General features: G+C 35.3%; 2 protein-coding genes across 4 annotated transcripts; one reads left to right on the top strand and one right to left on the bottom strand.

The window, feature by feature from the left end:
- On the bottom strand, window positions 1–7,917 carry LOC100789270 (uncharacterized protein At3g49140). 2 transcript variants are annotated; one of them, XM_041004852.1, is made up of 11 exons: window positions 7,636–7,917; window positions 7,313–7,409; window positions 5,762–5,984; window positions 3,570–3,672; window positions 3,402–3,469; window positions 2,756–2,920; window positions 2,522–2,641; window positions 2,026–2,361; window positions 1,173–1,325; window positions 669–764; window positions 1–242 (listed from the first exon to the last, which is right to left on the bottom strand). In XM_041004852.1, the coding sequence occupies exons 1-11, from the start codon at window positions 7,712–7,714 to the stop codon at window positions 138–140; spliced, it is 1,545 nt and encodes a 514-aa protein (XP_040860786.1). In that variant the 5' UTR covers window positions 7,715–7,917; the 3' UTR covers window positions 1–137. The 2 variants fall into 2 exon arrangements, with proteins under 2 accessions (XP_040860786.1, XP_040860787.1); XM_041004853.1 differs by having other exon boundaries at window positions 7,313–7,405; window positions 7,636–7,880.
- Window positions 7,918–8,633: 716 nt separating this feature from the next.
- On the top strand, window positions 8,634–11,516 carry LOC100809627 (pentatricopeptide repeat-containing protein At4g21190). 2 transcript variants are annotated; one of them, XM_006587203.4, is made up of 6 exons: window positions 8,634–8,977; window positions 9,713–9,805; window positions 9,943–10,041; window positions 10,208–10,351; window positions 10,606–10,818; window positions 10,973–11,516. In XM_006587203.4, exons 2-6 carry the CDS (start codon window positions 9,722–9,724, stop codon window positions 11,462–11,464), a joined length of 1,032 nt encoding a protein of 343 aa, XP_006587266.1. In that variant the 5' UTR covers window positions 8,634–8,977; window positions 9,713–9,721; the 3' UTR covers window positions 11,465–11,516. The 2 variants fall into 2 exon arrangements, with proteins under 2 accessions (XP_006587266.1, XP_006587265.1); XM_006587202.4 differs by having other exon boundaries at window positions 8,635–8,977; window positions 9,703–9,805.
- The last annotated feature ends 719 nt before the right edge of the window (window positions 11,517–12,235 follow it).

The raw sequence follows: 12,235 nt of genomic DNA, 5'->3' as shown, positions 1-12,235 counted from the left end.
TTAAATGCAATTCCAACTTCATAACCTGATTGACATGTGCATGGGATCTTTTCCCCTGCCTTTCACTTTTATACACAATCACTGGCCAAAGGCATACAAGCAATACAAAATTCATGTAAGATGACATTTAGACGATTTCAGCATTCATTTTGATGTGTTTGCTTCATTTTTTGCTGCTTTGGGTGAATTCTTGGAAATAGTATATCGTTGAGTTGTCTCTCAGCACTGTACTCGGATGTGGCCTACAAATGTAAATTTAATAAGTGCAAATGGATAATAGATAGAACAGTGTAAACCCCCAAACAAATATACTTGGGACTGCTTTTATAATCAGGAGACATGGTGCCAGAAGGCCATAATTTTAGCACATTGGACACAATACAACGCCAACCTGTGTGTAGAAAAGAGTTAAGTTGTGTTTGTCAGGCTAAAAAAGTTGGAAGGCCCAAAATCTAAATACAAAGGATCCATTTAAAAACTATATTATTTCATGAAGAGGTGACAACCCGCTTCCCTCCCCAAACTAGCCTGTACTATACTGACAAGCTTTTCCACAAGGATTGATTTTGTTAGTGTTTGGAGATACAATACTCAGAACTAATATCATAACTTATGAAATATAAAGGTATTGAAATTTATAGCTATGAAAAACAAATGATCTACTGTACCCTTTTCTTGAATGTAAATCTCAGTGTTTGAATCTGAGTTCCAGAACAAACTCTTACGTCAAACCCAAGGGAGTCTAGACAGATAAGTTGTGCCTCCTGCAATAAATTACAATCAAAGTGATTAGTTTTTTTTGTTAATAACGGTCAAAAGTGATTATTGACTGTTAACAATGTGAATGTGCATATGCTTGTGCACAAGTGCTATCGAGAAAATGAAACAGATGATAAGGTTTCCCAAATGTTTTATCATCATTTTTTTTTTGAAGACACAGATGTCCTTAGTCACGGTTTCTCAATTATAAAGAGTGTGGTGTGCTACCACCATTTCTAAAAGAGATGCATAAACTTCATGTTCTTGTTGAATTGAATAAGAAATATCAAAGACTAACCCAAACATGCTAAAATTGTTTACAAAACCATTCATCAGTGGCAAATTGCAAGAGTTGGAGAAAACTGCCTAGCAGAAGTGCTCTAAAGAAATTATTCAAAGAGTTTATGTATTACCTCTACTTGAATACCCTTGCATCTCCAACACAGAGACTTAAGGGCTTCCAAGGTCTTTTCTCCATCAGCTTTCAAACGAGATATGATTTTGGAAGCAGAGTGCGCAATAATATCAGGTTGGGCATTCATGTAGTCTTCTAATTCAAGGGCAGTCTGCAAAGAATCAGAACAAAAATTTACTTTTCAACCAAAAAAGGTCTAAATAACATATACTCTAACATATCACACTGCAATTTTTTTATCATGCATATTTAAACTTGGGATAGGTAATTTACATAGTATTTCTTTCACTAAACCATCAAATGGGATTTTTGTTTTCCACTAATTCATGAAATCAAATTGTCTGTCACTATTTGTTTAACAATTTTAAGTTTCTAACCAATAGAGTATTACAAAAATTATAGTTTCATAACTTAACATTATAGAACATGGGACAACAAACTCTGGTAGATATATCATGATTGATATTATCTAGGTTAATTTTTTATCCGCTCCATGCCTCCATCAATTATATAGTTATTCTGCCATGCATTATCTAGAAAGTATATGTGCAAATTAATCCTTTATGATGAGACACCTCTTTTGGTACTGAAGTTGTTCTGGGAAAAAATACCACTTGGGCCAAATTTCAGGCATTTATAAATTAATGTAGGAATCATGTCTGGCTTTTTGCTTTATTCTACCTTTTTCAATGAAATATCCATTATTACTTTACTTGGTTAAGTTAGCAAATTGCAAGGTAAAGCACCAGCAATAGTGAATATGAACAAGGTGCATGATCAGTTGCATGAGTTCATAGTGGTTGTCTCTAAACAATCACACACAAACACCACATACAAGTCAGCAAACTTACAGGTTGCCCTTGTGCAGAAAACACTTGAATCTTAATCATCTCCAATTTGTAAAATGAAGTCTCACAAGAGGGGATAACACTATTCTCGTTGTTTTCAACCTGCTGTGCTGCATTATCTCCAGAAGATCCTGAATTAAGCACATGACCATTAATCACACCAATATTTTCCCCTTTACTTTCTATAGATCTACTTTTGTCAGTATCACTGGATTGATTGGCAGATAGATGCTTCTGTATTGTAGAATGTTCTTCAACAAAAGCAGGTCTTATAACCCCTTGAATAGCCACACAAGCTGGAGGCTGCTCCATCCAATCAACAGGATCATCTGATGCGATCTAGAATAATAATAACATTAATAATAAAGTCAATTGATACAAATAAACCTTGGGAAATTTGGAATAGAAAGAATTTTAGAATGAGGTCTCTCAAAGCCACAAATTAGGTCAGTCATTCCAAATGCATTCACATAATGAACATGTTGGCATTAATATCTACCTCAGCCAACTTTTTGGCAAAGTACATTGGATGAGAAGATTGCATAGACTCCAATTTTGCCCAGTCTGCAAGTGTTTCATCATCATCTTGCTCATCATCTGAAAACACAGCCACCCATTCCTGCAAACAGTAACATAAAAATAATGAATAATCTTTCGTACTATTGATGCTTATATTTCAGAAATGAATATAAGCCTCAGAATGATATATAAAAAAAAAAAAAAAAAAACAGACTGAATCATAATCTTCATTCTCATCTTCGTCTTCATCTTCATCGCTGTCATCTAAATCCTCAGTATCTTCCTCATCAATTTCTTCTATCCCAAAGTCAATTTCTGAAGGACCAGATAAGTCCATTTCGGAGATCATTTCCATGGAGTTAATACCAACAATGACTTGCTACAAGATACAGAATAGACAATCCATAAAGCAAGCATTATTACATGTCATGAGACACAAACTATGCAATTATGCAACACTGCAACAGAACTGGAGACTAGAATGAAAGATGAAAGTTGAGCTGAATAAGTAGCACACAAATGATGCATAAGGATTGATTGTTTATGCTTCAAATAGTATAATGAGACACAACAAGCAAGTAGTGAGAATATAAAGGGATTGTTGAAGCCCAGAAGTTCACAAATAACATTTTCAATGATGTCAACAGAAAGACCACAGAGAAAATGAAGGAAATTTTAGTAATTTCTATTACATAAAATGGCATTCATTAAGATCAGGTCATCAAATTTAAGTAAAATGAAGCTTTCCACTGAATAGAAGTCTACATAAACTGCATGTCAGACGACTTAAAGTTAACTGATTGTAAGTATTTGAAAAGAAATTCCAGGGCATTGTCTTAAAATGTTAGACATGGCCATACCACAAAATTATTTTCTGAAGTTAGGGATTGCAAAATATCTTCACCGTTCTTCACCTGAAAGTATATATCTGCAATGCAATGCTTATAGAATTTAATTAAGTGGATGAATCTTCCCAAGCACAAGAAAATTAATACATAATAAATGATAATCATATAGCCTTCACTTACTTCCATGTTCATCAGTCAAATAAGGCAAATCTGGCCAAATAATATTTTCATGAAACTCATCACTAATCAAACTTGAGAACATCAGTGTTGCTTTGCTGTTAACCTAAAAATGATATACCACAATCATCATTAGCCAGCATTCGTTGGTGTGATGATAAGAATAAATGCAACTGATAAGCTGCTTGATATAATTCTTCCCTCAAGTTCACAGTTTTCATTACATGAGTTGAGCCTTTGGATAAAGGATCCAAGGCTCACAGTATGTTAAAACTTCAGATAACACGTATGTACTACCAAACAATTTCTTCTATAATTAAAGAATTTAATATAACAGAATATTAAGATACTTTTGGCATTAACTTTTCAAGGATGAATATAAATTCAGGCATGATGAGTTCAATGCTTATGACTAGAATGAGACCATAATTCTCTAGCAACCACTTAATCCAAACAGTGAGCTCTTCTTTCTCTTTGTTGTACAAGTATAGCACTATGATAAATGAGGAAAGGGGTATGCTAAGAAATATCCTTGGAAGAGCTAAGAGCCTTAGTAACTGTTAGTTAGATAGAAAAGCTAGGATAAGTTAGTTATAACTAACTGTTATTTAGTTAAGAAACCATAAATAGTCTATTAGAGGGGAATTAGAGAGAACAGGGAGGGTTAGGAAGTGGAGGGTGGTGAGACCTCGAAATTCATCTGTATTCTGTCTTGGGTGTTGGAGGCAACACAATAATAATACGCACATTCTCTATTTCTGGTCCAGTTCTATCAACTGGTATCAGAGCTCCGATCTAGGAGCATGGGAATAGTTAATGGTGACGAAGGCGAACGCGAGAATGGAGACACGCATGGAAGCCATGGAGGAGGCGATATAGGAGAATTGCGAAGCGGTGGAGGCACGACTGAGTTTGATAGAAGGGATGATACAGAAATTAGCAGCGGCATAGGAGAAAAAACCTCCCGAATCGAACGTTCACACGGACGATTCGATAGGAGGGAATAAGGGGAATGCTGTGCAGGGCAGCAATCGGTGGAGAACTCTTGAAATGCCAATATTCGAGGGAGAAGATCCGATGGGCTGGTTAACAAAGATAGAAAGATATTTTCAGTTGCAAGCTATAAGAGAAAAGGATAAGTTTGAAGCAGTGATGGTTGCCATGGACGGAGAAGTTCTGGGGTGGTTCCAATGGTAGGAATCTTGAAACCCAAACCATTCTTGGGAAGGGTTCAAGATCACAATCTCCCAAAGGTTTCACGCGTCTAACCTAGGGATTCCTTTTCAGGCATTGCTGGCGCTAGAACAGGAAGAAACAGTGCAAGAATTCATAGGCCAATTTGAGAAGCAGGTCGGAATGGTGAAGGGGTTGGAGGAACCATTTCTGGTGGAGGTGTTTCTCAAGGGACTGAAAGAAGAGATCAACACTGAGGTAAGGCTCCATGAACCAAAAAACTTGATGGAATCTATGGTCAAGGCTCGTAGGGTGGAAGATAAGAATTGAATCTTAGGGTAGTTACCTATGAGTAATAGTAAGGGGTATAATTTTCAGAAACCCAGTTATTTGGGTCAGAGATTTGTAAGGGATTGGCAACCAGTAAATAGTAAGGTAGTTGATCCTACTAATGCTGCTAAAACAGGATCCAGTGGATGGCAAGGTATAATCCACGGAAGTAAATAAGAAGATGAGGAAAGGAGAATATTTCACTTGTGAAGAGAAGTATAATCCTGCTCATGTGTGTAAGAATAAACAGTTCAAATTGATGCTTATAGAAGAAGAGGAGGAACCCTTGTTGATGAAAGGCAGCCTGTTTTTCCTCAACTTGACCTTGAGGGGGGGGGGGGGGGGGGGTATTGATAGATGAGGAAAAGGGTATGTTAGGAAATATCCTTGGAAGAGCTAAGAGCCTTAGTAACTGTTAGAACAACTAGGATAACTAACTATTAGTTAAATAGTCTATTAGAGGGGAATTAGAGAGAACAGGGGGGATTAGGAAGTGGAGGGTGGTGAGACCTCGAAACTCATCTGTATTCTGTCTTAGGTGTTGGAGGCAACACAATAATACACATTCTCTGTTTCTGGTCCAGTTCTATCACACTAAAAATGAGAAAACCTAAATGTTTGCCAAAAAAATTTCCTCCTTTTGTAAGGTTACACTTACATCATTGATTAGCAAAATTAATACAACTGAGTACCTCAATAATTGTTCTACTTGTTTCTGCTGTGGTAAGTGTAGCATCTTCACTATTCTCTGATGTTGACACAGAAACTTCTTCAAATGGATGATAGGATGGCTTCTCATTTTTCTTTACCGGATCCTGAGCTGATCCTAGATGCTCTGATGATGCCCTGATTCTATTCTTTACAAGTTTGTCTCTTCTTGTGAACGGAGTGCCTGTGTTTATTTTACTTCTTACCCTGTGTAATTATATTCATTCATTATATATTCCCTCTAACAACATTTAGTATTTGTATTTCTAGAGATGAAAGGTAGCCAAAACTTTCAAAATAAGCATTACAGGTAAAACAAGACATTACAAAGTTTACATTTTTTGAATTCATCAACACGCTTTGCCAGAAGTCTGTCAGATTAAAGAAAAATATGTTTTGAAAGTATGCTGCTTTAGGGAACTGCATCTTACATTGATTCAAGACATGCACCCATCAGCTCTCTACAAACAAGTCCAATAACAACAGTTTATATTAGCTTTCTCATGAAAACTATATTTTATCTTCCTTTACATTAATGGGCCAAGACATTTGTCCATTAACATATCTTTTTCTTGTGTAACTATTAGTTTGAATGCATAGTAAACCCTATCTATACCCTACCAAAGAATTCTATAAAAACCAAAAGATTACATCACATTACACCAATCTCCATTCATTCATTCATTCAAGCATTACTATAGTCATTGTCGTGTTGGATGGACAATCATGCACATTTCACAGGAACATCAAGAAAGGGCAATTGAATTGCTTTTGGCCTCTAGTTCTAGCATAATAACCAGCATCAATGATACAAATGATAGTGACTCCACCCAAGATAAAGTTCTAATAATTTCAACAAATTTTTTTTAAAAAATACAAGCATTTGAGGTTTGAATGCAAAAATTGTTATGGATTTAAGTGTAAAAAAATGAATATTTGAGAACACCATGGATATCATTTGAAAATGAGCAGTTCAAATAGAATCATACTTTTGATTAATCCAGATACTTGGAATCCTTGGATGAATACATTGCCTCTCTAGATCTCATTGAATTTCATTTGAAAGAGTTTCACAAGTCAGGTTTGATTTCAATATTCTGTTGTAAAGATTTTTCACTATCAACCAATTAAAAATCATTCTAGATATGACTTGCAAAGTAATTATTACAAAATTCAACCATTTCCAATTATACAACAATCCATGATTGGATAGTAATCTAATTAAATTCATTAGAGGTCTCCACATTAGCATCACCCTTCCACAATTTTTAACTCCATCTCATATTTGGTTTTAGTTTTAGCATTCAAAAAGTTTTTGCTGAAATATTAAAACTTCTATTCCAGTTTTGCCCCCTAAAAAATGCTACTGTCTTGTAGTAATACTCAGTGATGCATTTATAAAAAGTAAGCATTTTTTCAGTAAAATTTTGACCCCCCCCCCCCCCCCCCCCCCGCCCCCTTATAAATACTACTCCTATGTGAAAAAAGCTTCAACGTCAATAAGAAATGGAGAGAGTACAGCAAAATCGGTATACCAAGGCGCATCGAAACCGCAGCTGCATGCGAGCCGGCATGACGCGAAATAACGCACACCGTTCAAGTCATCAGCACTCCACATTGAACGGTTACTATCTGCCAAAAAGAGCAAGTCAGTGAATGAATGCACAACAAAAACTAACTACTGTTATTATTCCATTCAAACTATAAAAACACTGCAAAACTCCGCCGTTTTTTTGTTTCTAAACAGCCACTGTAACTTCTCACAACATCACATTCGGTAAGTCAGAATCGAAACTAAGCTGAGTCAGCGAAAGAAATGGAAGAAAAAAAATAGAGAAGTGAGTGAGAGAGAGAGTACGAGGTGGTGGTGCTGCGGCGGAGCGAAAGGCGGCGGCGGCGTGGAATCTGACGGCGATGGGAGGGTCGATTATCATCATTATTGATTGTGTTTGGTTATTTTGGTTGGTAGAGAATATTATTTATGAGAGATCCATAGTGCTTTGAGGTAGGAGAAACAAGATAGAGGCTTTGTTTTTGGATTGCTTATGGTCCCTTGATGATCGGGTGCGGACAAAAACATCGTAAAGTTTCTACGCCTGTTCTCGCGTCATATTTTGACGGGTTTATCCTATTTGATTCCATTCCATTTCCATGTACCAAAAAATATCCTATTTGATTCCTTCGTGTCAAAATTATTTGGATCCGAATATAACTTGGGTCGGGTCAGTTTATTCGAGATGAGCCTGACACTAACAAAATGTCAACAAGTCAAATCCCTTCTCCTTCCCTGTCAGAGATCGGTTCACCGAAGAAATGCAACTTATTGAACTATGCAAGGTCCAGATATGAACTTCTAAGGTTTTTTTTTTGTTATATTTTTTATTATTTAATATATAGTAATTAGTAACTATTATTTTTTTGGACAAGATTTCTTGCAGTCATAAAAGTAAGAGCAGAGAACTTATTTATATTTTTTTTTTATGGAAAGGGAAACTACATATTTATATCACTGAGTTGTTTGGCTTTTTGTCGTTAACTGATCAAGTGTCCGAAATTTAAATGAGTTTTTTCATTAAAAAATACATTTTTCTTAGATATTGTACTTTAATGAAAGAATAGTTTTAAATTTTCTTCTAATATTTTGTTATTGATTATTTTTCTTTTTTACACAGTAAACATTATGTTTAAAATATTAATGCAATTATTTTTATTTAATATTCTTTATTAAATGAAAAATTGCAAAAAAAAATATTTAAAACAGTTATAAAATCAACAATTTTATTATATATTAAATAATTAGATAATAATATAAAAAGAAGAAGAACTTCATGACCCAAAGCTCCAAAAGGGATAGACACCCTTTTTGGACAGTTGAAATGGTTCGGGTTAAACACCGGAAAATGGCTCGATCCAATTTGATCCCGTAATCCGTTCCACTTTGTTCGAATTTTTTTAATTTCTCCCGACCCGATTATACACACACGTGACACCGCAGGCGTACCCTACAGTGACAGAACGCCGTCGTTTCGCGTGGAGCAATAAAATATCCATCCCAAACTCCTCAGCGGTATTTCACGTTCGTGTTCTTCGCTTACAGTTCATACACCTGTTTCTTTCTCTGAAATGGTGGGAAAACGTGAGAGTTCAAAACGCTGAGTTTCGGGTTCCACAACACTGGGCTCAAGTGTACTTAAGTCGTGGTGAGTTTTTTTTTTTTTTTAATTCAATTTTCAGTTCAATTGCACGCTGTAATGATGACGGTTGAGTAGTTGTCCTTGACGAATAATTTAGGTGACAACAAGGTGAAGAGTTTAGCTTGTTATGTGGATTTATTAAGTTTTTGATTGAATTTGTTTTTCCCTGTTAGCTTATTAATTGCCAATTTGAAAACCCAGTAGCAGCTTTTAATGTGTAAAATAAAATGACGTAGTTTATATAGAAAAACATGCTCCTAATGTGTGAATGATGCTGAGGGATGGATTTATAAAATGTAAAAGAAAAAGGAAAACTTTTTTTAAATATTTCTTATTTTTGTTGTAAATTGTAATAATACATGAAAATGTGACAATTTGGTATTTTGAATAGTCACCCTGTTTTAAGCTTGCCTTGTAATCTTGTTATGATTTCCTATTCTTGTTTGAAACTCTATATATAATGCACAGATATTCTAGACATTAAAAGCAAAAATTGAGAGTCTGCTAAAAGCAAAAATTGGAATCTGAAACTAGCTAGCTAAATTGCTCTTATCTTCATGATGATTATTGTGAAAAAGCATTTTTTGCTTTAGTATTTGTTGTTATTGCAAAAAAAATCCCACCAGACCAAACAGGCATTCAATAATTTTTGAAAGCATAAGAACTTAAAGTATGCTAAAAAAAGGTAATTTTTATGTCCTCATGAATTCATGATGTGTCTTCAATTTTAGAGTTGTTCAGGTCCTCAAGATGCTTGCACTGACAGATTCTCCTCTACTTATTGCTAAAACATTTGAAGCAACTAAAATACCAACAAGCACACGAGGCACTGTGGTAAGATCCTAAGGCCTATATTTATTAATTTATGAAAACCAAAATTTTCAGAATGGAATACTTTTAACATCAAATGTTTTAGCTCTAGGAAATGAAACTGTCGGTGGACTTGTCTGAATTTCATTTTCTAATATCAGGTATGTGCTGCAAAAGGTCCAAGACCAAGATATCCCCGAGTTTGGAAGACCCATAAAAAAATTGGGACCATTTCCAAGGCTGCCAAGCTTGTTAAGTCTGTGAGTTTTTCCTTATTGCACTCCGGCTAGTCATTAATTTAAGCTTCATTTTTGTTTTCTCTCTGGGAAGTTGTGACACTCTCATTTAATTCAGAAACATTCAGACTAATTTTTTCTTGGATGTTTCACATTTATGGAAAAGTAATTTTTCTAATGTCTTGTACAGATTAAGGAACTGTCTAATGTCAAAGAGGAAGTTTATGGAGCTCTTGATTCCTATGTTGCTTGGGAATTAGAGTTCCCTTTAATTACAGTGAAAAAGGCACTCAAGACCCTAGAATTCGAACAAGACTGGAAGCGGGTAATACAGGTACTTCAAAATTAGTAATGTAACATGACATTTTTTAATGTTCTTTGTTTTGTATACTTGTCTTTCTCTAAAGTTGCACTGACCCATTGCTTTGATATCTCGAAAGATAGATGTTCATTGTTCAGCCCAAATTTAGTGTTTTTTCTTATTTTATTTATTTATCATTCTTTCCCTATTCTCCCCATATCCCTATTCTTCATGGGGATAGCCTGTGAACTAACATCCGCATATGCAAATTACAAATGGCACTGTAGATAACAAAATGGATGCTAAGCAAAGGTCAAGGAAAGACAATGGGAAGCTATTTCACATTACTTAATGCTTTAGTAGAGGATGACCGTCTTGACGAAGCTGAAGAGCTTTGGACAAAGTTATTAATGCAGTACATGGAAAGCTTGCCTCGTAGATTTTTTGATAAAATGATATCTATCTACCATAAGAGGGGCATGCATGAGAAGATGTTTGAGGTATTAATGATATGCAACTCGATATCAATGTTACTGAGTAGTAGTAGTTGTCAACTTAACATGTCCCTATATTAATATGACTAGATGATACTATATTTGAAGGTACTTCAGACTTGACACATCATGGATATTCACTTCTTGATTTCTCCTGTAGATATTTGCAGACATGGAGGAGCTTTGTCTTCGACCTAATATTGTTGTTGTCTCGATGATTGGAGATGCCTTCAAAGAGCGGGGTATGCTAGACAAATACCTGAAGCTACATGCAAAATATCCACCACCACAATGGGAATACAGATACATCAGAGGAAAGCGTGTAAAAGTCAAAGTGGAAGTTCAGTCTAGTCAGGTCAACACATACATAGAAAGGCATGGGAATGTTGAACCAAACTCAGACTTAAACAAGGATTATAGATCGTCTGAAAAGACTTCAGAGACAGTTGATCAACAACTCAGACAGGATGCGGATGTAATATCCATGGAACCTGAACGAATTTCAGACATAAACAACAATTATAGGTCTGAAGAGACTTCAGACATGATTGATGATCAGCAACTTGGACAGGAAGCAGATGTAATATCCATGGAACTTGAACAAATTTCAGATGATTCATATGACAGTATTGAACCTATTTTAGATGTATAATGGGAGAAAGATGATATAATATCTCTATCAGATGAGTTTCTGTTTGCAGTTATTGTTAATCATAGTTGGAATCATTATTTCCATGCCCATCTCCAACAAGTTGTTAGGAGACAAGAGTGAAGACACTAGGAATAGGACTAGAACTAAGAGAACATGTTTTTAAAATTTTCACAATTGGTGATGGCCATTTCATTTGAGGATATCAAATACATTATTTAACAAGCCCGCAATCAAACAACTCAGACATCCTGCAATCAAGAAGCCGAAGAATTGAAAACTTGAAATTCTTCCAATCCGGTATTAATGCTGAATTAAACGTGGGTTTTATGACCTGAAATTTTCCAAGAATGCACAACTTTAAAACGACATTGGGTGACTTTTCTGCATTAAAGAGACTTTGATTAGGCTAGGCTGCTATCCTGGTTGGTGTTGTATTGTTGCTGATACATACTAGAGCATGGCATGAGAGTCTTAGGCCATCCCCAACCCAGGATCTCTCTAAGTTCTTGAGTTTTACATGTACACATCATGCTTTTTTTTTTTACACTACACCTTCACTCTCCTCATTTTTTCCAAAGCACGCCTACATGAAAAATAATTTCTAAACTACACCTGTTTTGAAGTGTGAAAAGAAATCGGGGTTGGAAAACCCGGCTTCTCTTTTGATTTCGTTTTCTTTTTTTTAATTTTAAAAAAATCATTAAAATTTTAAAGTTAAGAAGTGAGTCGGGTTTGGAGAACTCAACTTCTCTTTGGTTTTGTTTTTTTTTA

Source organism: Glycine max, chromosome 9 (assembly GCF_000004515.6).
Source record: "Glycine max cultivar Williams 82 chromosome 9, Glycine_max_v4.0, whole genome shotgun sequence".
NCBI lineage: Eukaryota > Viridiplantae > Streptophyta > Magnoliopsida > Fabales > Fabaceae > Glycine > Glycine max.
This window is presented reverse-complemented; position numbering and strand designations above follow the sequence as displayed.